The sequence below is a fragment of the Diadema antillarum genome, unplaced genomic scaffold (assembly GCF_040938485.1).
Source record: "Diadema antillarum isolate AM-2024a unplaced genomic scaffold, OU_Dant_1.0 scf00000051, whole genome shotgun sequence".
Classification (NCBI taxonomy): Eukaryota; Metazoa; Echinodermata; class Echinoidea; order Diadematoida; family Diadematidae; genus Diadema; species Diadema antillarum.
In genome coordinates this window covers 1,150,083-1,174,534 of record NW_027270940.1, presented here as the reverse complement: position 1 = coordinate 1,174,534, position 24,452 = coordinate 1,150,083, and the positions used below count along the sequence as shown (strand labels likewise).

The window sequence follows — 24,452 nt, the reverse complement described above, 5'->3', positions numbered from 1 at the left end:
TTGCATTTTATAATTGCTGTCTACATTGTTTGTGCTGATTCTATTTCGAACGAATACCATAATGATGTTGTTAATCACGAATGAATTTTTGTGCTCTTTCGGACTTGATTCACAAAGTTTGCATTTGTAAGTTATTAAAGTTCTTGTAGGCCTACTTAACGGATATTGCCAAGAAATTCGTTTTCGGCTGATCGTGAGTTTATGTCACTCTGAAGTATAACCATTAGGAGACTAAAATGATCTTCCTGATTTTTTTTTCTTTGTTTGTTTGTTTGTTGTTTTTTGTGTATGTGTGTGTGTCCCAAGGTCATACTCATTTATATCATTACATATTACATGAGCATCTCTATGATTTATGTACTAATGAGGATCTGCCGATGTTTGTCCCAAAAGCATTGCCACCCAATAGTGCACACACAAACACACACACACACACACACACAAACACACACACACATAAACAAACACAAACAAACAAACACACACACACACACACACAAACAAACACAAACAAACACACACAGACACACACACACACACACACACACACACACACACACACACACACACACACACACACACATTAGAAAAATAGATACAGGGTATGAGAATAGATACAGGATATTTCGGCTTACGATAGATCTGAGCGCCGACGCGACAAACCCACTCCCCCGCACTCTCGTCTGCCAGATAAAGCGGGACGCCCGACCTCGTAAACACCGATACACCTGAACCGAGCAAGCAAACAATGTCCTTCTTTCTCTCTGCGCGCTAACTTTGGCGGTCAACCACTGTGTAATGAGGATCATCTCTTTGATGAATTCTTTTCATCTTATGCAAACACACACAACCCACTAGTGTTATTACAGCTATGTCCATACGTGCGTGTGCTTGAGTGCATGTATGCATAAATTCATGAATATGCATTAAATGAGAAATAAGCCTTTTTATACACACGATGTAAGTCGGGTACAAATTCATGACGGTACAGTAGTGGGATATTATACATTACGGTATATAAATGAATGAGTTTCAACAAAAAATCGTATTTTTATGACAACAAAATACACATTCCCTCGACTTCTTACTAGTATGCGTTAATAGGCAATTAGTAATTTCCACCTGTGTTATGAAGAAGAAGAAGAATGAAGGATTCTGTCATTCCATTTTTCTGACATCACGAATTGATTTGGCCTTCTTATTCACAGAAGACGTCGCTTGGATTATTGACCAAAACTTGAAGAATTCATATCTTTTCAACGGATTGTTCGATTTCCCTAAAATGTCACCAATGTGTTTTACTAATACCTCTACATTCTCTGAATCCACAGATTGTATTTAGGGTGAACTCCCCTTTTGGGTAGGGCAGATAGGCAGAGCAAATGTGCATTCATTACTAAAGCATGAAACTTTTTCAAGAGTTAGTGTAAGCCGTGGGATTCATTTTAAGTTTGGGAGGTAAAGTCTGATTTGACCTCTGATGACCTCGAGAGGTCAATGCCCTCAAAACATCAGAATATTGATTTTTGGCGTCACTGGTTAATGATATTTGCGGTAATAGATGTACTGTGCGAAAAAAAAAACATTTTTTTTTACACATTGGCATTGTCTTCATATCCCACAAAGCATTGACAGGTTTGAGCTACCTTTGACCTCAGAAGACCTTGAGAGGTCAATGACCTCAAATTATCAAAATATTGATATTGGTGCCATTTGTTAATAATACATATGTTAATGATGTACCAAACATTTATTTCCTTCCTCTTACAGATATCATTACTATGGCATCGGGATTAAGGAAACCAGCGCCTACTATCACACAGTGTACTCCACCAAAGGATTGACGAGGTAGGATCGCTTGTTACCATGATAATGAAAACTTTCATCCGTCTATTTAAGCCATAAAATTCCACAAATATATTTCAGTTTTTTGGTGCTTTATTGTTTTCGCACTTATACATGTTCGTGTTGTGTTTTTGTTTATAGTGCTTCATAAGGAAAGAAAACCAAGTCTTCTATAGTCATTGATTTACATGTTTGTGTAGGTTGCAGATTAAATAGCAAGGGTTCTCTAATTGCTAGATTTATAACTGGTTATTGATTTTGCAACACATTTCACAAAATTACTGTGCTTGAATCTCTCTCAATAATTGGTAAATCGTCGTGAATGTCTTTTCAGCTTTGTGCCTGTTTACGTTAACTTGTTCCGTCTAAACTTTCTCCAGTATAAGTCATAGAGTGAAAATGAAAGTTGCCATCTTGTATTATAATGACAAAATGAATATATTAGTAATAATTTGTTTATGCTCTGCATAATGTGCCAATACTTGTTATCTTTTCTTTTGTAAAGAGGAAAGTAATGAATGTATGTATCTCGATGGTTAGAACATCACCAAGCATGAATATTATAGTTTTAGTTTGGTGTTGAGGGTTTTTTGTTGTGTGTGTGTGTGTAATAATGTCTGCTTTTGTTAAGCCCAAATTGTAAAGCTTACGAAAAATGTTTTTACTTCGATTTTTTATAGACTGAGTCGTTCTTTTTCCTCCAGACATCTTTTATCGTCTACAATCCAAACTCACAAAACGAAGGTATTGGGCGGCACAAACAAAGAAAATCCCGATTCTATTGGAATTTTGCGTTTAATAAATTGAATATCAATTACCACCATTTAATGATAGTCAACATGGCTGTGATTTCTACACTTCTACTTTCTGTGATTAGGGTTGGCACGATCAAAGGGGGTTATTTGTATTTATTAAGGATTCAGAAAAAAATAAATAAATGGAAAAAGCACGATACACACAATAGAAATCTCACAAAAAGCCAGTAGTGGTAAAGAAAAAAACAAAGAATTCGACAATACTATTTTTTTCTCTCTCCCTTCTTTATTCTGCATCTACAGATTTTCAGGGGCGCGGCTGAAAAATGAGGTAAGAGTCATAAAGTTTGGCTTATAACTTTGTTAATTATGAATCTGTCTTCATCTAAAGTATTGCTCGCGAATTACCTCCTCATATTTAGTATTTTAACAAAGAAAACGTCAGTTTTACTTACGTGACTTACAAGAATAAGAATACCACTATGATCTCCAAACATTTAAGAGTCCACCTAACCGTTATTCAATCACTATGTATCCTTTAGGTCACTGATCATACGGTTATTGGGTGACAGAGAGAGAGAAAAAAAAATAAAATCAATATCACGGAATGAAGTAACACCTCGAAGATCAAACAGAACACAGAGTCGTAAGTTTGCGCGATTAAAATCACCGCCGTTCACAACGCGCAAAAGAAAGTAAGAAAGAAAGAAACGTCCACATGATAGAGCGCTGTCGTATTAGATCTGGAGGTTTACGCCGGCGCAATATGTCTCGTTTATACGAATTATACCCCATGCAATATCAAGTGCATACGTATAGCTCTGTTGACCAAAGTCCTCACAAAGCTGGTATTATCGGAGCGCCGACAAACAAAGACGCCGAGAGCTCCGGCTATGCAGCGGAGCCAGCCAGCGGTGGTATGCCTCAAGAGTGTGGCAGCCAAAACGGATGAAGGGTAGGGGAGTCTCAAGTGCTTGTAATTTAGCCATGTCCGCTAAATTGTTTTACTCGCCGCCTGTTCAGTTAATGTGGCCGAAAGGGGGAGTACCATAGTTGTATAGTGTCGTATACTGTAAAATCCTTGCATAAACGTATTCCTACCACCTTTTCATGTAAAAGCATGAATTGATCTCACTGCAAGGATCACCTGCCATTTTAGTGATTTATTATAGTCAAGTGCGGGGCAGCAAATATGTCGGATAATGTGTCCATGTTTGCTGTCACTGGCAGACTGTATTTATGCAGGGATGCATGTGTGTTTTGATCGTGACGTTCCAACACTCTCAATGTTGTACTTTTTCTCCTTCGGACCTTCTTTCTGCATTGCATTTGTACATAAATTATGGTGTACGAAGTGGTATATGAAAATGTAATATATGAAAAGGTATATGAAGTGGTATATGAAATGTATTATGAAAAGGTATATAAAGTGGTATATGAAATGAAATATGAGAAAAGGTATATGAAGTGGTATATAAAATGCAATATATGAAAATGTATATGAAGTGGTATATGAAATGTAGTGTATGAAAGGGTATATGAAATGGTATATGAAATGTAATATATGGAAAGGTATATAAAATGTTTGACCGCAGAACGGCTAACGCGCCATTTTTAAACATTTTTTCTTTATTATAAGTAAAGTCCACTGGAAAGGACCCAATAAAACCTTTCCCGTGTTATTCATTTTAACATAACAAGGAATATGATTGAAGTTTTGATTTGAAATGTAAAAATATAAGTTGTTTTCTATGTTTATAGTAAATATCTCAAATATAGCAACTCTCCATATGTATCACGTATGTCCGCGTATGTGTGTATAGATTATGCATACATCTATGTATAATATAATATTTTAGCTATTTATCTATTTACGTAGGCCTATATGTGTATACATGATTATGTATAATAACAGGAAAAACAGATCATCACTTGGAAAGCCAAAACCATTTATGAGGCTATACAGCTCCCAATGAAATAGAAATGCGCAAGTATCCTATAAAATTATCTTTAACCACCATCAAAAACTAGTCACCTGTTCCTTATACCACTACGCACCTACGAAATACAGTAAACAGATAACAAACGAGCAAACAAACAACAAAGAAACGGTAAAATAGTTGTCAAAGTTTGTTTGCTGAAGTAAAGAAAAAAGTATCCAGAACAAAAAAAAAAACGCTTCCTTGAAGGGTGAAGTTACACAAAGATGTGGGACAATCAAGAATTGTAAGTTGTTATCCACGTATTTCTCGAGAAATGCTGTTCATAATAAGAGGGGAGTACTGTATTGCTTATAGCGTATCTATCTTCTCTCCTTCTGAAACATGTAAAAAAAAAATATGTATATATACATATATATACATAATTATTATCTTCTCTCCTTCTGTCATCTCTCCTCTATCTATCTATCTATCTGTATCTATCTATCTATCTATCTATCTATCTATCTATCTATATATCTATCTATTGTAGTGTACCTATCTATCTATCTATCTATCCATGCATCTATCTATCTGTCTATCTACCTATCTACCTATATCTATCATTCTATTTCCCTCCTCTGCCTCCCCGCCATATCCCTTTTCTGCTCTCTCTCTCTCTCTCTCTCTCTCTCTCTCTCTCTCTCTCTCTTTCTGTATCTCTCTATCTCTCTCTCTTGATCATCGATATTCAACGACCATACAGCTCGGTGATCATAGTAATGTGTTTCATAATGGCTGGTAGTGTACATCAGCTGTGCAGAGATGACTGATCGCGCTACATCGTTGCCCCTTGGAGACAAACCAATTGTCCCTATACCAGAAATGTCACGTGAAATATCGTGGTTTCTAGCAACTCCACGTTAGTCTGGTTGCTACGAGTCCAGCAGGTCTGTGGCTGCTAGGTCTCTTTGCAGCAGTATCCCCTACCAAGCAACGCAATACCGCCTGCCTTTTTGCTATGTGCATTTGTTTTGGAAAGCGCGTTGAGGAAAGCCGCGGCGCGCTTTCGCTGAACGCTGTGGGAGCTACGCAACGTCCACTGTGAAGCTACCCGGTTTAAGCCCAGCAACGGAGTGGCGCCACTTGCTGTCTGTGACTTGGGACGGGAAATGATGCTTTATAGGTCCATTGTATACAACGTGTATCGCATCTCGTTATAGCTGGGATGTGGGGCAGTTTTGGTCTCTAAGCTTTGCAGCCGAATGCTGCGTTGTCACGCTGATATTCAGCCAGATTTACTCGGCAGGCAAGGAACGGTAGTGTTTATTGGTGCAGTAATCTAATTACACAAGTAATGTAGTCAAAACACGTGGATAATAGACTTCACTGTGTCAAAACTCGTGTACGTATACATAGGAATGCAAACAGAATGAATGACAACTTCTACATTGTAATTTACATTGGGTCCGATAAAAAAGATACATTTTGCAATTTCTGACTAATATCCAACAAAAATAAAATCATATTACGTTCTATAAAAGACAACAACTGAGGGGATGCGAAGAAAGATGCAAACTTGTCATTTTCTTTTTGGTCAAATACCCAGTCTGTTGTTGAGTAAGGATGGAGCATGTAATGTTTCAAAACAGCAGTAGATGAAAGCACATAGATAATATTATCTTTGTCTGTTTGTAGCATTGGCATCTACTCGGTTCCTTTTTTTAATTCTACGAACATTTGGCGGGGTGTCTGGCATGAAAATTCTCTTGAATATTACTGAAAAATAGCAGACAAAACTACGTTACTTAATAAAGCAGAGTTGAAATTTTACTGATGTATTTGTTAATGTTTTACTCTAAATATCAATAGTATAAATTAGGTCATCTTGGGTGCCATATTGGAATTTTTATCTCATTTCAAATACTAGCTATAAAAGGTAGCACACACAGTTGGTCCATAAGTGGAAAATGCAAATGAATCAAACTCTGCTGGATTCTTACAGCATTAACCCCCCCCCCCCCCCACCCCATTGGGAGTAAGTTTTCTATTCTCAAGGCAGTAACCATTACGCAGGATATCTACGGGTTCTTTCTTATAAAGATAGATAAGTATGATTTATATAGAGTGTATTCATGTCAGCGCAAGTTTGTTTATTGTTTACCTATAAACGTACATTGTTTTTCATATCCAACTTGACGCATGACTTTTCAAAATAGTTAACGATTTTTTTTTTTTACGCTGGTATATCTGCCTCTTTTCAAGTACAGGTGTGTATTTGCAAATTTCGTGGTCAACTAATTCAATACTGATTGCTAGCATCTATTGGTTGGCAGACTTATTTTTGAATTATCGCTATATTAACAACAATAGAAAGAACGACTAGGAAAAAAAACGCTTCGATCAGCGTCCTGTTATTATCTTCTGTATCACTCAAAACACATTTTAATCAACACTCAAGTATGGAAAGTGACACAATATTAAAGTGTAATATTGGTATTCTGTTGAGATAAAAAGGGCTTTTCCCCAAGGGTTACCTTATTCACAAAGGCGACCTGCCATTATGTCCAGTAAGGTGGGCGTCGAACTCATTTCATTTCATTTCATTTCAATTTATTTTCATATTTCTCACATATATCACAATAAAGTATATAAATACGAAAATTATACAAAACATAATTCAGATGAGACTTCATCAGAATGTACAGAAGTTTGATTTGGTATAAACACGAGGTCTGTATGCATGCGAATTACACTGTGGTCATAATGCGAAAAAAAAATATGATGGGGCCTGCGTAAAAGCATTAGCTTGTACAGCCGCAGGTCCCGTGAGTAATCAGATTAGGGGAAGTTTAAAGTACGGATGTTTTTTAAGACCAACTATATCTGGGGAAACCGATTAAAACAAACAAAACAAAAAATCCAATTAATTATATATCACTAAATAAAAATACAGAAAAACAGAAAGCTGAAAGGTCACATGTTGCAGCAGGTCTCATGACGGCAGTAATGAATGTAACATGTCTAAAATGGCGCTATTTTATCAGCATATACCCTTAACTCATTTAAAAGAGGTGTTTTTTCCCCTTTTGGATTTACTTGCTCGTGTTTAGATACAAGTGAGTAACCACATGCACTCTCGTCAATCCTTTCTCTTTCTCTCTCTCTCTCTGTCTCTTTGTCTCTCTTTCATATTATATATATGTATCTATCTATCTATATATATATATATATATATATATATATATATATGTATATATATATATATATATATATATATATATATATATCTACCACTTTATCTACCATCCGTATAAACCATATATCATATTATGAAATAATGTGTGGGTGTGTTGGGATGTGTGTATGACGTCAGCATTTTGACTATAACTCATAATAGGTTGAGTTGCTGATACCTAGAAAATGTTTTTTTTTTTTCATTTTTTTTCATTGCGTTTCAGGCATGTTCCTTAAGTGGCGATGCTAACTCGTTTCCTGGGGATCATATATTCTTCAAAAACGAAACGCCATGGCTGTCAACAGCATGATATTCAAGGCATGATATTACTGCCTGTTTATTGTGGTTTTCAGAATAAAAAAACAAAACAAAAAGAAAATAGAAAGAGAGTAAGAGAGAGAGAGAGAGAGAGAGAGACGAAGAGTAAAAAGGGGAGAAGAGAGAAATTACAAGACTGAGAACGCGGACGTAAAATAATCCTTTATTGGGATATTCATCTTCGCGTGTGCAAACATGCCGGGCCTCCTAGATGAATGGTTGTAAATTAGCGGCATTTTGTCTGAGGTGCTTCGCCGCTGAGTAATGGGCTCCTTCCGAGCGAGCCGCTCTAGCAGTTTGCCGCCTTATCGTCGGGGTTGCGCTGCTAAGTCTACCGGGGCGATACCGGTATGCATTCCCCCTATCGGAGCAAAAAGCGTCTGATATGAAACGGAGGGGAGCGATATTAAAACACTATCCGTCAACAGGACACGTAGAGTTGCATCAAAAAACACTCGAAGGAGATGAATCTAGATGGAAATCCAACTCGATGGATCAACAAGATAACAAAAAGGATGGGAAAAGACCGTCCGGTTATTGATTTACGATGTTCTTCGACTTATTCTCAAGTCCTTCTCAAACTTTTCCAAATATTTTGAGGCCAGTATTATGAAGACTCATTTCTTATATGACAGAAACACTATTAATAACCTTTTTGTATAATAACTCATTGAGCAAAGAGAAAAAAAATGATAAATTGCGAAGAACCTTCGGAAGGGTGTTAGGGATGTGATTAGATCTCTTAATATTACAAAATATTATTTTGTATTCAAGATGTATAATTTTGGCACCACTTCACTGTGATAGAAATGTTGATATAGACACGATAAAGCAGAAATTTAAACGCACGCTGCGTCTTACTTGCCGACAGAAAAAAAAAAACTAAAATCATCCAAACACGAACAAAATTCAGCAAAATCTTCACGTCAGTTATAAAGTCTTTGATAAGAGTAATCGCATGATGCGACCGAAAAGGAAGTTGAAATTATTTTTTGTTTTCACTGACGAAAGTGTGAAAAGTATGACGTTTTGTGAATAATCACCCCTGTCAAAATACAGTGAGCTTAGTCTTAATTCTAAAATGTGTAATGTGTCTTGAACTGCAGTTTGAGTTGTGGACTGCAGGTGGCTTTGTTAACGGTGTTGAAAACAACACATCCCTGTTTTAAAGAACACAGTGTCTCAGAGTGTGTTCACAATCTGTTCATAATAGTCGATTATGTGAAGAGCTAAATTTTTTTGTCAATTTTTTTTTTTCAAATTCAAATTCAAAGTTTATTTCATTTTTCGACGAAACATATGTTTCACTTCTTTTGGTAACAGAGAATGAGGTAAATAGAACATAGAGAATTGAAAAGACTGTACAACACTTGAGGACCTATTATAGTAGTCATACATAATATAGTACAAAAGAAACAGAAGTGATCAAAGTGAAGTACATGTATACCGATGCATAAAGTGCGAAAATTTTCAAACAGTGTGAAGATGATTTAACGCTCTGATGTGTATTTTTGATTCACAGAGAGTTCTTGATAGTGATGTTCTGTTTTATAGTGTGAAATAATGATTTCCAATGTAAATTGATGATTCACAATTATGTCCACATTGTTAAAACGCTCGAATTAAACGTATGGGAGATTTCACACTGTGTTCACGATATGTTCACACTGTGTTTAAAATGTGTTCACACTGTGTTTCACTCACACTGTGTTTCACACTGTGAGACACCGTGTTCTTTCCAGCAGAGATATGTCACACATTGTAGTATGAAGACAACGACCTCTCGATCCAGGGAGGTGTGACTGCATCGTCTCATAAAACCTCCCTGGTCAATCCGAGGGTGTGGTTCAAGTTCCCCTGCCTAAAGCTAACGTGCACAAGGTCTACTCGTTTCAAGATGGAAAGGACTTAAAGCTAACAGGCATTCCAAGATTCCATAACAGCCTTTCTATTTCGGAAAACAAAGTTAAATGATTATATAATTACACTGAGGCTGCGCGAAAAAAATGCTAGTGTATATTAAAGGTAATCTTCTCGACTGATATCATAATTATCCCCACTTCTCCTCCCTCATTTTTTCCTGCAAATTCACCATTAAGATGAAAAAAAAATCCAAAACGTGTATGTCGTTTGTTATGTTGATTGCAAGGGTTAGTCATCACATTTTCTGTTACCTTTATGTCGTGATCACCTTTAATGTAAAGCCACCGGAAAACATTTGTTGTTGTTTTGTTTTGTTTTGTTTTGTTTTTTTGGACGATATCCAGGATAGGTAAAGACAACATTGGAAAAAAATGTAGTACATGGAATAGTTCGTAGAAAGGAGAATCTCGCAATGTATAGAGGAAGGAGGAAGAAAAACACAAACCGGGAATTATGAGCAGATCCTTAAACACGTTCTCGATGGTGATTAATGACTGTGTGCAGGGTAAAGAAATTGCGAGTAAACGCTCTCTCTTTACTCACGTGGCTATTAAGTAGATGATTTCAGAGTTTTTCCTGTTTTGTTTTAATTTGTTTCCGTAAGTCGGGTGTGTCCTTTTCACGAGAGATGACAGGTTAAAAGATGGATCGTTAGATAACATTCATTTTAAAGAATCTGGTAGTCATACTTTTTCTCTGCTCCTGCTGTTAATCATCTATTTCCCCGTCACCATCACCATCTTCATCCTCATCTTTTTCTGTTTCTTCTGCTCATCATCCCACCTCTCCTCCTCCTGCCCCTCCTTCTCCCCTCCTCCTCCTCCTTCTCCTCCTCCTTCTCCTCCTCCTAGTCCCCCTCCTCCTCCTCTTCCTCCTCCTTCTCTTCCTCCTCCTCCTTCATCTTTCGTTGGATCCATCTCTGACGCCGTGGATATGAGGAAGAAGAAAATGTCACTTAAAATGAGCATTGACCGTAACTACAACTAAAGGGTCTATCATCTTTTCTCTTAATCATACATTATTGATATATTCTAATGGTCTCTTTATTTCCATTAATACACATACACAAACCCACACACACATGATATATTAGGCTTATATAGAGACATCAAGAGAGAGAGAGATGTACATAATATACGCATATATCTAATACTTTATGTATTCTATTTAGATAGATGTTGATGTAATTTTTAGATAAACGAATATTCGTGGGATGTTTTATCACTTCCAGATCACTTCCAGATGTAGACACAGTACTGTTCGACTATACGCCATATATAAGATAAGAACGTATATAGTGTTTGCAAGCAGACACAATGGATCAATTATTGAATCCAGCAACATCTCAGAAAAAAAAAGTGGAGAATTAAGGAGAAAGTTTTTAAGTAGGGAAAATTAGAAAAAAAAATCCTGATATGGGTTTTCGTGGTTAGAGTAATTCAGGGTTAATGCAGATGCATCTCCACGCTCCACCACGCACTCACCGGAGGAGCTGAAGAGTAGGAAACACCAGAACACGTTGTATTACCCTGCTTCCGAGTGCTATTCATCAACTGGCGGTACTCACGGCCCGATAGAGGCACGGCGAGCACTCAACACGAGCACGCAGGCTTCTCCCGTAAATGGTGTGCAATATGGCGCGATTTCTCGCTCGCTCGGCGAGCGCGTCGAAACAAAACGCAATGGGTCAAACTGTACGCCACATCTCGCATTTCAGCTACACACATACAAGTGGAAGTACTAGCACGACTAGCATTTTTGTTGCTAATCTACCGAGATCGGTCGTAAATTCCCCCTTGACGCATGATGTATTATGTGTTTGATCCTGATGATGCGTGTAAATGCCCTCAACATCATTCATAATCAATGTTGGCCAACAATGACCTTGTCCTTTCGTGGATATAATACAAAAAAAAAATAACGCAACCCTTTTTCTTTTCTTTTTCGTCTTTAAGTGGGCAGGAGTTTACAAAGAAGATGGCGATAGTGGTGGTGGACGGAAGAATGCCCAAGATTATGAAGCGAATCCAAATTTGAAACGGTGGAAAGTGAAAAAAGAATATTGAATAATTTCTTTAATCAAGAAACTATAAAGAGGAATCGCGTATCCTACAAGCTTGGCTTTTTAGTGGACACTCTTTTCCATCGTTACGAGTACTTCTTCTCTCTGTTACAACGGCAAAGTGTGCAGTGTTCTGGGTTTTTTTCGCTATAAAACCATTCGTGCATATATTTTGTATCATGTTTAATGATCTGTCCTTCACAGCAGTGATGGAAGTCGAATTGACACATAATACTGCTTTGTATCATGTATTCTTTTCTTGATGGCAAAATAAATAATTGAATTGAAGAAGTATAATACATGATAGACATGTCGAAGCGTGTGCTTTGATGCAGCATTTCTGATGTTGTTAGCGACCCCTAACAAATGCTTAATGCGGTAATTTTCGGTATATATATTACGACGTTGAGAGTAACAACTTTTGCGTCTTACGATATAGTCTCTGATTTTATCCATTCGCATCCGCAGGGCGGGTTCACTCGAAAGTACTCGTTATCGTCGAAGACGGGTACTCTCCTGCCGGACTTTCCCCACGCACAACAGATGGCTCTCCCGTACGCCGTGTCGCCTGAACGGGTAAGACGAAATAAGGAGATCCCCCTGCATTTGATAATTTTTTTCTCTCTTTCGCTCCCGCCCCCCCCCCCCCTCCCTTCCCCCTCTCCCTCTCTCTCTCCCTTTCTCTTTTCTCTCTCTCTTCCAATACACATATTTGCACTTTCTCTTTCTTCGTTTCTTGTTTTATCTCGTTATATAGATAGATAACAATATATAATACGAAATTATGATACACACTGTAAAACATATATTTGTTTAAAAATACTATAGTGTAGGCCTACATGGAACAGTTTATGCAAAACGAGAAGAACTACAATATCGGAGTGTTGGGGGGTGGGGGGAATTCATCACCAATTAATAAGGACAAAATGAAACCTCGCCACTGATACTGCACTTAACATAACAAAATATCAATATTTTTGAAGGTATTATCAAAATTTTCACATCATTCCTCTCGTTTTCTCTTTCGCTTTCATTTTTGTCCGGCTTCATTCTCACGTTGATGAAATGGATGAACCTCTTCATACATACGGAGATACATATTATACAAAGATACAAATCTGATAGTATGCCTACTCCCTTGCCTTCTGCGACTTATTCATAGACAACGATAGATATATATACACTCACACTCCATCGCAGAGAAAAATGGATATCCTCCCATCCTCCCCATTAAGAAAAACAAAATATAGATACGTATGTTTTAGATGTCTATACAATATACATGATTAGAGACGCCTGTAGTTCTTGTTTCAAGGTTCCCTGAAATACAAATGCATATTGATTTGTTTTGATTTATGATACTCTCAACATCACTTTTGCGGTGAAACGAATATCTAGAAACATTCCAATTTTTCTTCTATTTTTCTTCAGATTACTTGGATACGCTCACAAAAAAAAAAATCCTTCAAAACCAATATTCCTGTTGTGACCTCATCTGTCAATCATTGCTTAAGTACTGATATGTTTAACAAAAGACAATGGAATGCTCCTTCCCCTCGACTCGGCATAACTTGCATGTTCCCTCGCCATGTCTTTTGTTAGTCACATTAATATCACTGAAAAATGCACATCACAGTCACACATCACATATTTCCTTTCTCTCCACCAATAGGTCGAGACACTGCTGGTGATGTACAAGACACACTCCCAGTGTATTTTGGACACTGTGATCAACTCAAGTTTTGACGAGGTACGCTTACATGAATATCCAATCAGCAACAAGTGAAGGATCAGTCAAAACAAAGACACGTTTTCTCATGGTTTCGCGTGATAAAAAAAGGAAAGTCTTCAGCTTCTGTTTTGCTATTTTGTTTGTCTAGTTCTTTTTTTTTCTTTTTTTTTTCTTTTTCGGGGTGAATTTAATGCTATCTTATCCGATGTTGCAGCTACATCGTGCCCAAGATGATCATGGCAAGAAATATGCTCTTGGTCATAACACAAGTTTTAGAAAGATTTTAAAGCTGAAGCTGAAAAAGCCTTTGCTGATGATTGGGTAACTAAAATGTATAAGCATCATTCTGGGTTTTTTTTTTCTATTAGTATTATATCCTTTCATCTTTATATAACAATATTTTGGAGGTACATTTTTAGTCATTTGGTCGTCACTGCATGCAGCAATTACACACATTGTTAGACACACACGTATACACTTAAAAAGAGTATTTTAATGTGCAAGTCAGCGTATATATTTATGTGTTCATGCACTATACTCATTCCATTATACCATCACTTTACGAAGAGTCTTTTCTGATCATATATATATATATATATATATATATATATATATATGAAGAGTTTGTTCGCAAAAACCGATAAGTCCATATTTGCCAAATGGAGATATTTGCGATTAAAGGTCAAGAAAAATAAAGAGAATAATAAGAAAATTTTCGCTTCTTTGATCATAACTTCAAAAATGTACCCTTATATGTAGTGACCAATATATCATTTAAAAGTTATTATTTTGTACATTTTTTATGACAGAGACCGTACTTCAAAATCTTCAAAAATTGAGTTATCGGTTTCTGCGAACAAACTCTTCATATATATATATATATATATATATATATATATATATATATATATATATATATTCCGTGCTTTCTTGCTCGTGTAGCTACTAGTACTCCCACTCCCCCTCCCTCTCCCTCCCTCTATTATGCCTATCTGTTTATGTATTATATATCTCTCTATCTTTCTGTCTCTCTTTCTTTTTTTTTCCTTTCTATCAGATCCAGAACTTTCTTCTTCACTTTTGGCAAGGTATGCCCGATCATCTTCAACCGTTGCTCGATAACCCAGTGGTGATCGATCTGATCTGTATCTGCGATTCGATACTGTACAAGACGGTGATCGATATTCTCATTCCAGCCACGATGCAAGAAATGCCCGAGAGGTAAGGATTATAGGGCAACGTCCTACATGTACATGAGCCCCTACTTGATGAAACTCATGTTTAGTTAGAGTTAAATTCCTTGTTCAAATAACACTTTTCATTTTCACATATTAGTATCTGTACTGCATTATAAATCTATTATATACTTAGATACAGACAAGAATATGTATGATTATAATAATGAACACATTATATTCTATTTTATGAGTTTCACAATGTGTATGTATGTATGTATTTATGTGGTGAGCTTGAATGCAAAGAGCGATAAACGACATTTCAAAGTTTTAAAGTGAGGTCATCGTCAAAATAGAGAAAATTAAATCTTTTCAATGATACCGTACTCGTTACATAACAAGAAAAAAATTTGAAGATATTACTGTCATTATTACATAATAAGTATAATTATTCTATTGCTTTTTCTCTGCTTCTCAGCAACTTCCATCTCAAATATTGTGTGTGTGTGTGTGAGTGCATACACATGAAATTATTGAATAATGCGTATTGAACCTTCTACTGCTTAAACTTCATGAATTTTTACGCGAATTGATAGTTCGTTTCGTTGTTATTCGTTTCTCTCACGATAGCTTGCTTACCGACATCCGACACTTCACCAGGCAGTGGGAAATATGGATGACGTCATCTTTGGAAAACCTTCCCGATAGCCTGAAGGAGAGCAAAATTACTGTGGCTAGACGCTTCGTCCAGTCGCTCAAGCGGCAATCATCCTTTCTTCATCTCGCCCAGGTGAGTAGTATTATAATGATAGAATGCTGTGATAACCGACAATAGCTGTTAAATGCATGGTCACCACATGCATACGCCAAGGACAGGACGCAAAACTCTGAAAACTCCTGCACAGAGCAGTAAGAATGTATCGTACAAGCATTGTCCAAGAAATCAGAAAAACGTTTTTCGAATGCCTCGAAAAAAAGGAATTGGTATTTCACAAGGTTTTTTTTTTTATTATTATTTTGACTCCTTGGGAGTGCAGTGGTCAGTTACTAGACAAAGGCGTAACGAATGTTTACGAGAATGTTTACAGTCAGCAGTAACTCGTATCAAACTCTATTTCTCCGCAGTTTGTTCAGTGTTCTATTTTGGTGACAAGACATTTTACCAGAACCATTTCTTTTTTCTGTAAATTCCGAATATTTCTTGAAGAAACGATACGCTTGCTTAATCTTTCAACAAACTATTGATTAAATTGAATTTCAGCCGACCTTATATTTGTTCTAGCGGGCAAAAGAACGTCAACACGACTGTTAATTATGGTATGGTTTTCTTAGCAAGTGTATAACCTTTCAGTATTAACACTGCTCTGTCTAATAACTCTTTCCTCAGTATAACCCAGGTACACTAAACATGTACTTGAAAAAGAGAAACGTTGTAAGTAAAATGATCTTGTCTGAAGATAATAAAGCCTAGGATTGGATTCCACTATACTATAGGATACTTTTCTAATTCCTGAAAGAAAATGAAGGCACTCCTATTACCTCATCTCCGCAGACCTCCCGTCCAGTGCTCTTCGACCAGCAACTCGTCGACCAGATGATCGGCGACCTGGAAAAGGTCGACCTCGGATCGATCGGTTCGCAGGCCATGTTGAGTGTCAGTCAGGACGATACGGACTCTGAGCTGAACACGGAATGTGAGTCTCTTGCTCTCTAGCACAAACCCATATTAGGCTCGAATTCACGAATGTGTTACAACCTCTGGTAAGAGAAATAGTCATTTCGTCGACGAAATGACTGATTTCGTAAGGAAATAGGCCATGCGACACCACACAAAACTATACGGCCTTTGTCCATGCTTTAAACCATGGACAAAGATTGTACCACCTTCGTGAATTCGGGCCATACGATTTTATCTGAACACTGGGTGAAGTCGAGATGTAAGTATTAGACAGATATCACATCGCAACATAAAATGATTTCCAACATGTTGACGAGGATATTCACAAACAGAAAATGGCTAATGAGAAACTATAAGGATAACTGCATGAGATGCAATAGATAGGCGATATAATATCTACTAGTACATTAACATCTCGGCAACATTCATTATTACATCTGTGTGATGAATATTATTTATTTCGGATTCTTTGAATGTCATCCACATCCTATTTAGTTTCCTTTAAATTACCCACTGAGTCACGTAAGGCAAAAGAATTTAATGACAGTTAGGTCCCAAAGAGAAGAGAAAAGAGAGAGGAAGAGAGAGAGAGAGAGAGAGAGAGAGAGGGAGACATTTCTACAGATAATTATGAGCCTGATAGAGACAGGAAGACTGGAAATCTACGAGGTATCATTCAGCGTAAATGATTATTTACAATACTGCAATGGAATGCATCTAATTTCTGACTCATTGTGTAGATAAATGAGGACGGCATCTATGATAAGATATCACGTTTTCACTGTTTTCTTTTATAATGTCAGAGGTCGTCCATTTATTGATCAATTCATTTGTTTCAACACAGTTCTGAATGAGTTTAAAGAGCTGCTGAAGAAACAGGCAACGGTGGAAGCTTTCACTGAGTGGCTAGACCAGGTCGTGGAGTCAAAGGTCATCAAGGTAACCATGAATCGTGGGTCCGTTTCCCCTTAACTGCCTTGGACAAATAATTACGCGCAAACCTGTCGCGACGAATTAATATTCGACATCTATAACTTCGTATCACGTAACGAGCACTATTCTTTCTCTTTAAAAAAAAGAGCACAGCTTGAACTGAACTTATCGTTCATCGTTGTTTCTCAATGTCATACACGTTATTCCCGTTTCATCTATTTTATTCATGTAAATGTTTTTAATTGATAGTCTTACTACAAATTTCAAGACATTGATGATAATTACGTGTTTTCCCTTTTTCACTTTATCATTGCAGCCCAGTAAACAGAATGGACGGTCCTTTAAGAAGAGGGCCCAAGACTTCCTGCTCAAGTGGTCTTTCTTCGGCGCGCGCGTCATGCATTCACTCACAATCAACAATGCACAGAGCTTTGGTAAGTTGGAAAAATGCTAACCTGACAGATTTCATTCATAGACCCTGAGGAATTGACGAAGTCCAGTGGTCCTTCTTGCAGCCTTCCATCAAGACGCTCTCGCTCAAATTTTATGTTTAAAAGTGAAGAATCCTGCCCTTCCAGCACTGTTAAAGGCCCACAGAACAGCGCGAGATAGTGGAAACAGAGTAGCCATGAGCGCCTTAAATAAAGAATACATAGATTTTGACACATTTCTATTATACAACAAGCATGACAAGAAACCTTCAAGGCATTATCGACGGATAAAGCACAAGAAACGATACAAAATGATTCTGAATTTTCTATATTCTCAATTCTCATCTACCCTTTCTCTTTTGGTAGACTTTATGTGGAACAGTAAACACCCTACACAATCCATTATTGAGGATATGAAAAAGGAGTGCACACGCTAATCTCGTAGCAGCCATACCTAAATTATAAAAATTATACAACTTGTGTCAATAATCTTTATTTTTGTTTTGTTTGGTTTACAGCTTCCTTCCATTTGATCCGTATGCTGCTTGATGAGTATATTCTGCTAGCTGTGGAGAGTCAGTTCAACTCGGAAAAGGACAATGAACTCCAGAATAGACTAGAGAAACACATGAAGGCATCTGGTGAGACTTGCTTTATTTCTGTGTCTACAGATCGGCAGTTTTCGTTTAGTTCCCTAGAATTCATTTTAACCATTAACCGTCTTATCAGCAGTGATCAGCATTTATCAAAGTATGGAATAATAATCTCATATTGTATTTGCTTTGAGATTCTTTCACGACACCTCATATTGGATGACTGGGGATGAAATCACGACTAACATCCGTCGTCTTTCGCGTACCAAGCAGAATAAAGATAATGGTTGTTATAATTGTTGTTGATGTTGTTGTGATAACAATTTTACAACAATAATTGTAATAATTGTATATTATAACTAGTGTAATGATTATATTGAAAATTATGATAATGGTGAAAACACTCTACGAAACAGAATAAAGGTTCTCAATTTATTCCCCTTTCCCGTGACAGGAAACTCCCAAAGGCCACTGTCTAACCCGGCAGGCTCCTGCTTCCTTGCCAGTCGAAACGGCACCGTGCGGCAATCAACGAGCCTGGCGGAACACACCCAGTGTAAGCGCGAGGAACCAGTGGACCACAATCGCAATACCCTTTACCCCAATCACATATCGTCGATGCAGCCTGGGGATCGAGACTACATCATGGCCTACGGACCTGCCAATCATTCGGCATTGGGCCAGCGTAGCAACGCGATGCTGACTCCGCCCATTTCGCCGATCATCATGCGCAACTCGGTTATAAACCAGACACCGCTTCCAATGACCACGCCCCGTGGTGGTGGTGGAGGAGGAGGGGGATCCGTCCCAAATCAAGGCTTCATGCCTTCAACATCACCACAAAGTGGCTTTTCCTACATCACCAACCACATTCAAGGGCAAGAACCGTATCTGTCGTCAACCCATGGGCAGAATTACATGGCCCCGTACCCAGCATCAAACTACTACGCGCACTCGATGTTTCCTCAGGGCTACAACTCGTCTTCGTACTACTCGCGCGCCGAAGGGGATGCCGGGAGTTTCGGCTACCCAGAATCCTACGCGCATCGCGATCCGCGCTACTTCGGTGGAAGCTGTACCGTGAACGGAGAACGACACGACACGCCGATCAATGGCCTCCCCGGTGCCAGCGGGTCTGGATTCATGTACCACACGGCCTACAACACAGGTGAGTGCAGCAAAGGGGTGAGCCGTGAACGCAGAATCCCTAAAATGGACGTGATTTGGCAGAGTACCGGGAAAAATAACTAAAAGTGCCACATTGGAAGGAGTTCTCGGATTGCCCTTTCAAGTGACATTCCATATGTTCACGAAGAGAAACATTAGAAGAAAAAACTTTAATATTTCTAACAATCTATTTCAACACATAGCGATGATGGTCACTTGAGCTGCTAAGAATTCAATGGTTTCTGAAAACGAGTGTTTGCTAAGTAAGGGTATTCATAATCTGTTGAAGAAAATCAACTTAAATAGTGAGTTGAACCATGATATGACATGGCTTGTACGAACGTTTCTGCCCTCGGCGTCAGAGTCGGCGTCAGCGTCAGAAATGTCTTCATAATTATACAGCTAGAAAATAAACTGATCTCTGCAAAATACATGTAGGCACCTTACTTATAAATCAAGGAGACATATCCCTGTTCCTTGATATAAACGATATGTCATGGAGGCATGTATAATAGGCCTATTGTTCTCTTTGCTGTCAAACAGGGTACTGCCACCAGACCGCGCAAGACTCGTCACCCGCCAACAAGCCGGTGGCGGAGCGTGTGTCGGTGATCAGCAGCACCCACGCACAGAGGACGCGCTTGGAGAGCCACCATCATCATCATCAGCAGCAGCACGTCGCACATCGAGAGCAGAGCGGCGGCTACGAGCACCAGCACCACGACACTCGCCCGTACGGCTACCCGAACGGAGCGGTGGGCGAGCGGGAGCAGCCACAATACGACACGGCAGCGGCCGAGCACATGGGCATTCTCGACGGTGGATGCGGCGGGCACGGAAAACACTCTCTCCAGGGCGCCACCTACGGCCACGTAGACCATGAATACCAAGGTACATTTGTAGTTCTTTAACCCCCTTTGCGTCCCACGTTTCTTATCTGTAATATATTGTCCCATATACGTATGTGGAAGAAATTTGTTTGCACAAAAGTGTAAAAGTCACAGTCCTAAATACTGTCACCTCTGAGAGTTTCATACTGAGAGTATGAAATTAACTTGTGTTTATAGGCCTATCGGTTCCGGGTAGTAACTTTCTTCGACTTAGGTATTGTTCGTTTTGTAAGTCGACTTACGCGAGGTTTATCAAGGCAATAGACCTATACACTAACCTTGATAGAGACTGGTGCATTTTCAGTCACAAAAAAAAAAAATGAGAAGAATACGTACATAGGTAAGGTAAGGGGGAAGTAGAAGGGAGCTAACACTAGAAAGAAAAGGAAAAAAATAACGAAAACGGTCTTGCTTCAAAACAATCTTACAATATTGAAATAATCGAATAGTGTTGAATGCACACTGGTAAGGGAACATTTCTCACAATATTATTATGATAACTAGTTTTTCTCATTATACTCACACTGATCCATCGGTCGTGAGATAAACGACACATCATTGTATGGTTGTTGCCCTTTCCTTCACCCCTGCTCTCTTTCTCCTTCCACATTTTCTTTCTCCTGCCTTTTCTCTTCCTTTTCCTCTTTCTTCATTCTATATATCTTCTATCTTTCACCTTCTTTTTTCTCTCTTACGAAGAGTTATACCGATTGCAAGATGAACTAAACATCATTTTTAAACATTTCAAAGTAAGTGCACCATCAGATAAAGCAAAATTACACCCTCTCAGTAATACCTCACTTGTGACATAATGAATATTCTAGAAGTTATGATTAAAGATATTCCGTATTTTCTTATTATTTTCTGTTTTTTAGCAGTTTTAATCACAAGTATCTCAACTTAACAAGAATCTTCCTTTCTTTCTCTTTTCTGTTTTATGTTTAGTTTTCTCCTCACCTCTCCAAAGCGTTAATTTTTAATGTGATTAGGTGACGTGATTTTCTAATACAATTACTTCTTTATGTTCTGCAACTTTGCAATCCTGTTATGTGTGCACTCTAAGCATGTTGTTGTTTTATGTCAATTTACGTTGTCTTCGGACTTTTTGACTTTTTGATGAATAAGAATAATGACAACGAATTGCATGAATAACACGCCACGACATTCTTTGCTCCTGCACGTTAACCCATTCCATACTGATTTCTGAAATCCTCATAGACTTAGGTTCCCGTATGGAATGGGTTAAGCCAGATATAAATTTTACCCACAAACATTACCCTATTCCTAATCCTATTCCTCACATTAAACTAAACCTAAAAGCCTATCACAAAACTTACCCTCAGTCCTTGGAGAAAATAAGACCGGAGCAATTGTCGCTGGAGCAAATGTCGATCGTCTGTGCATAGCCTGCTTACCGCATTTTTTATATGACGATCATCTAAATGCTTCAGAAATCTATCTATGTATCTTCGGTATTAACGAGCGTCCGCTAGCATCTCCATACATGTATTTCCCCCTAGAGAATGGTTAACAATGCGGCAACACGTTTATCTATTTATTTGTCATTGTATTCTTCTTCTTTTTTTTTTTTTGATTTGGCTTTGCAGATCCTTCTCACGAACATTACCCATCATGTAATGGTATAACCCAGCGACAGAACGGTCCTATCGCAGACCACGGGCAGACCTTCAGCCACCACGGACTCTACCATCAGCAGAACGCAAGTACCATGGGGGTGGCGCAGGGACTGCCTCCTTCAGAAAACATGGACGAGAGGACCGCAATCCCTCCCGTAACAATAGCGACTTCCCTATCTAATAATGGTCATGACCCACCCCTCCCGCCAATCAACACAGTTTTCAGCATGTAACGGCTCAAAAACTGCTGAACATTATGGCTCTTCTACCGATGTCGTGTGCTAAGCATAATGCCTTGAGTTCATACACTATACCGTCTTATCTAATGAAGACATAAAGTTTGCCGAACGGTATACGTGAAGGAACAAATGCAATCAACAATAAAAATGTTTGTCTATGTGTAAATAATGGAATCTTATATGTTACTCTTATTATCAGCAATATGTCTCAAAGCCGAATACATTTAAGAAAGTTAAAATATTGATTGTTATTGAATTTACAAGTTTAAAGTCACGTGCTAGGTGCACTTTGGGGATATTCAAAATATAGACTTTAGCATGTTTTCATTTGTGTTGCATATCTCTATTATTTGCTTGCATACTTGGAAGTTGTTACCAGGCACTGCTAACAACTTTAGAGAATTATTTGAAAAGGGTTTGAAGAGAAACAACAGAATCATCAAAGAATTTGTGAGTAAAACGTAAGTAACGATGCATAACTTCGATTAGTGTGTGTTCGTTGAGTGGGGCATTTTGTTTGTTTGTTTTTGTGGTTTTATTTTGTTTTTTAAGGCCCGATTGTAGAAGGTGCTATTTTTTGCTCAAACTCTGTACAATTGTACAAGACACATACCTTATGAATCACTGCCCATCCTTAAAAACAGAAAGCCTTATGTACGCCAGGCAGACGAAAATCTGAATGCCAAGATGATGCATGCAGTGAGTGAGTGTAGTATAAAATGGCGCCCTCTATTGGCAACGTATAATGGGATATCTAATACAAAAGAACAGGCATACAGATTCTCCCATTTTACCATACTCCCTTGACTGCCATAGTAGTTTAGCAGGAGGACGATATGCTTTAAACCATAAAGATTGCATCTCAATTTAATTCAAGAAGAAAACTCAGCAATATCGATTGTCCATTGAAAGCGCGAAGATAACCAATATCGTAAATGTAATGTATAAGACCTATAAATCCTTAAATGTTAGCTCCCGCATTAATTTCATGTTGTGATACATATGAAGAGTTCATTTGCAAAAGGGGCTAGATCCACGTTTAGCACTTTGGAGAAAAATTGGTTTGTTTGTGAGAATTTGTACACAAGTGTATGGAAAATCTAAATCTAATCTTGCGATTATTTCTATGCAAACAAATAATATTATTGTCCGGAGTTGAAATTTTCACTGTAACTAACTCAAATGGAATTCTGTGCAGTGATGCTAATAACTCAATTTTCATTAAAAATGGATCTACCCCTTTTGCAAATAAGCTCTTCATATGCAGCTTGTATAGTTGTACATTAATGTCTGTAGTGAGTAGAAACCCGCCACGTTAGTCATAATAATATGCAACTGTATTCCAATTTTGTACCCACTGAAAATCATGCCGGTCATGATGGTAGTATCGATATGTGTATTTTTTCTTCCTCAGCAGAAAGAAACATTTAATACGTACATGTATAACACTTAAATTCTGCACTATTTATCTTTAGTTCAAGGTCTCTTATACAACGTTGTAGTATTTTCCCCCGATGTGCTTGTATTGTACTTTATTTTTGTCAAAGCTTGGGAGATAGGACCTATACCTTTCATGTTCTGTTAGTAAACCATAATTGACTCTCGTCATGTATCAAATGTTAGTATAAATTTGAAGAGTTTCATTGCAAAAATTGGCTAGGCACCATTTAAAAACATTTTGAAGTAAGTCCATCATAAGATAGAGCAAAAACAAAACCCCATGACATGACATGGAATATTTTTAAAGCCATGATTGACAAATATCTAAGATTTTCTTATTTTCTTTGTCTTATAGCGGCTTTGATGTCTCAACTTACCAAGAATGGAGTTACTTTGCTTTGCAATAAAACTCGTTCATTTATTTTGTCTATACTGTATACAAAACTAAATGTACTGGATCGTATTAAAAGGACGTTA

General features: G+C 37.9%; 1 protein-coding gene across 1 annotated transcript in view; it reads left to right on the top strand.

Moving 5' to 3' along the window:
- The window catches only part of LOC139715573 (DNA-binding protein RFX6-like), a 36,242-nt gene extending 13,713 nt beyond the window's left edge, over positions 1 to 22,529 (top strand). Inside the window, exons 5-17 of the mRNA XM_071627135.1 lie at positions 1,771 to 1,848; positions 2,904 to 2,931; positions 12,529 to 12,636; positions 13,733 to 13,810; positions 14,850 to 15,013; positions 15,598 to 15,757; positions 16,520 to 16,661; positions 17,490 to 17,584; positions 17,895 to 18,012; positions 18,528 to 18,650; positions 19,057 to 19,770; positions 20,313 to 20,660; positions 22,267 to 22,529. Of these exons, the coding sequence (XP_071483236.1) occupies positions 1,771 to 1,848; positions 2,904 to 2,931; positions 12,529 to 12,636; positions 13,733 to 13,810; positions 14,850 to 15,013; positions 15,598 to 15,757; positions 16,520 to 16,661; positions 17,490 to 17,584; positions 17,895 to 18,012; positions 18,528 to 18,650; positions 19,057 to 19,770; positions 20,313 to 20,660; positions 22,267 to 22,529 (2,419 nt within the window). The remainder of the gene's footprint in view (positions 1 to 1,770; positions 1,849 to 2,903; positions 2,932 to 12,528; positions 12,637 to 13,732; positions 13,811 to 14,849; positions 15,014 to 15,597; positions 15,758 to 16,519; positions 16,662 to 17,489; positions 17,585 to 17,894; positions 18,013 to 18,527; positions 18,651 to 19,056; positions 19,771 to 20,312; positions 20,661 to 22,266) is intronic.
- The last annotated feature ends 1,923 nt before the right edge of the window (positions 22,530 to 24,452 follow it).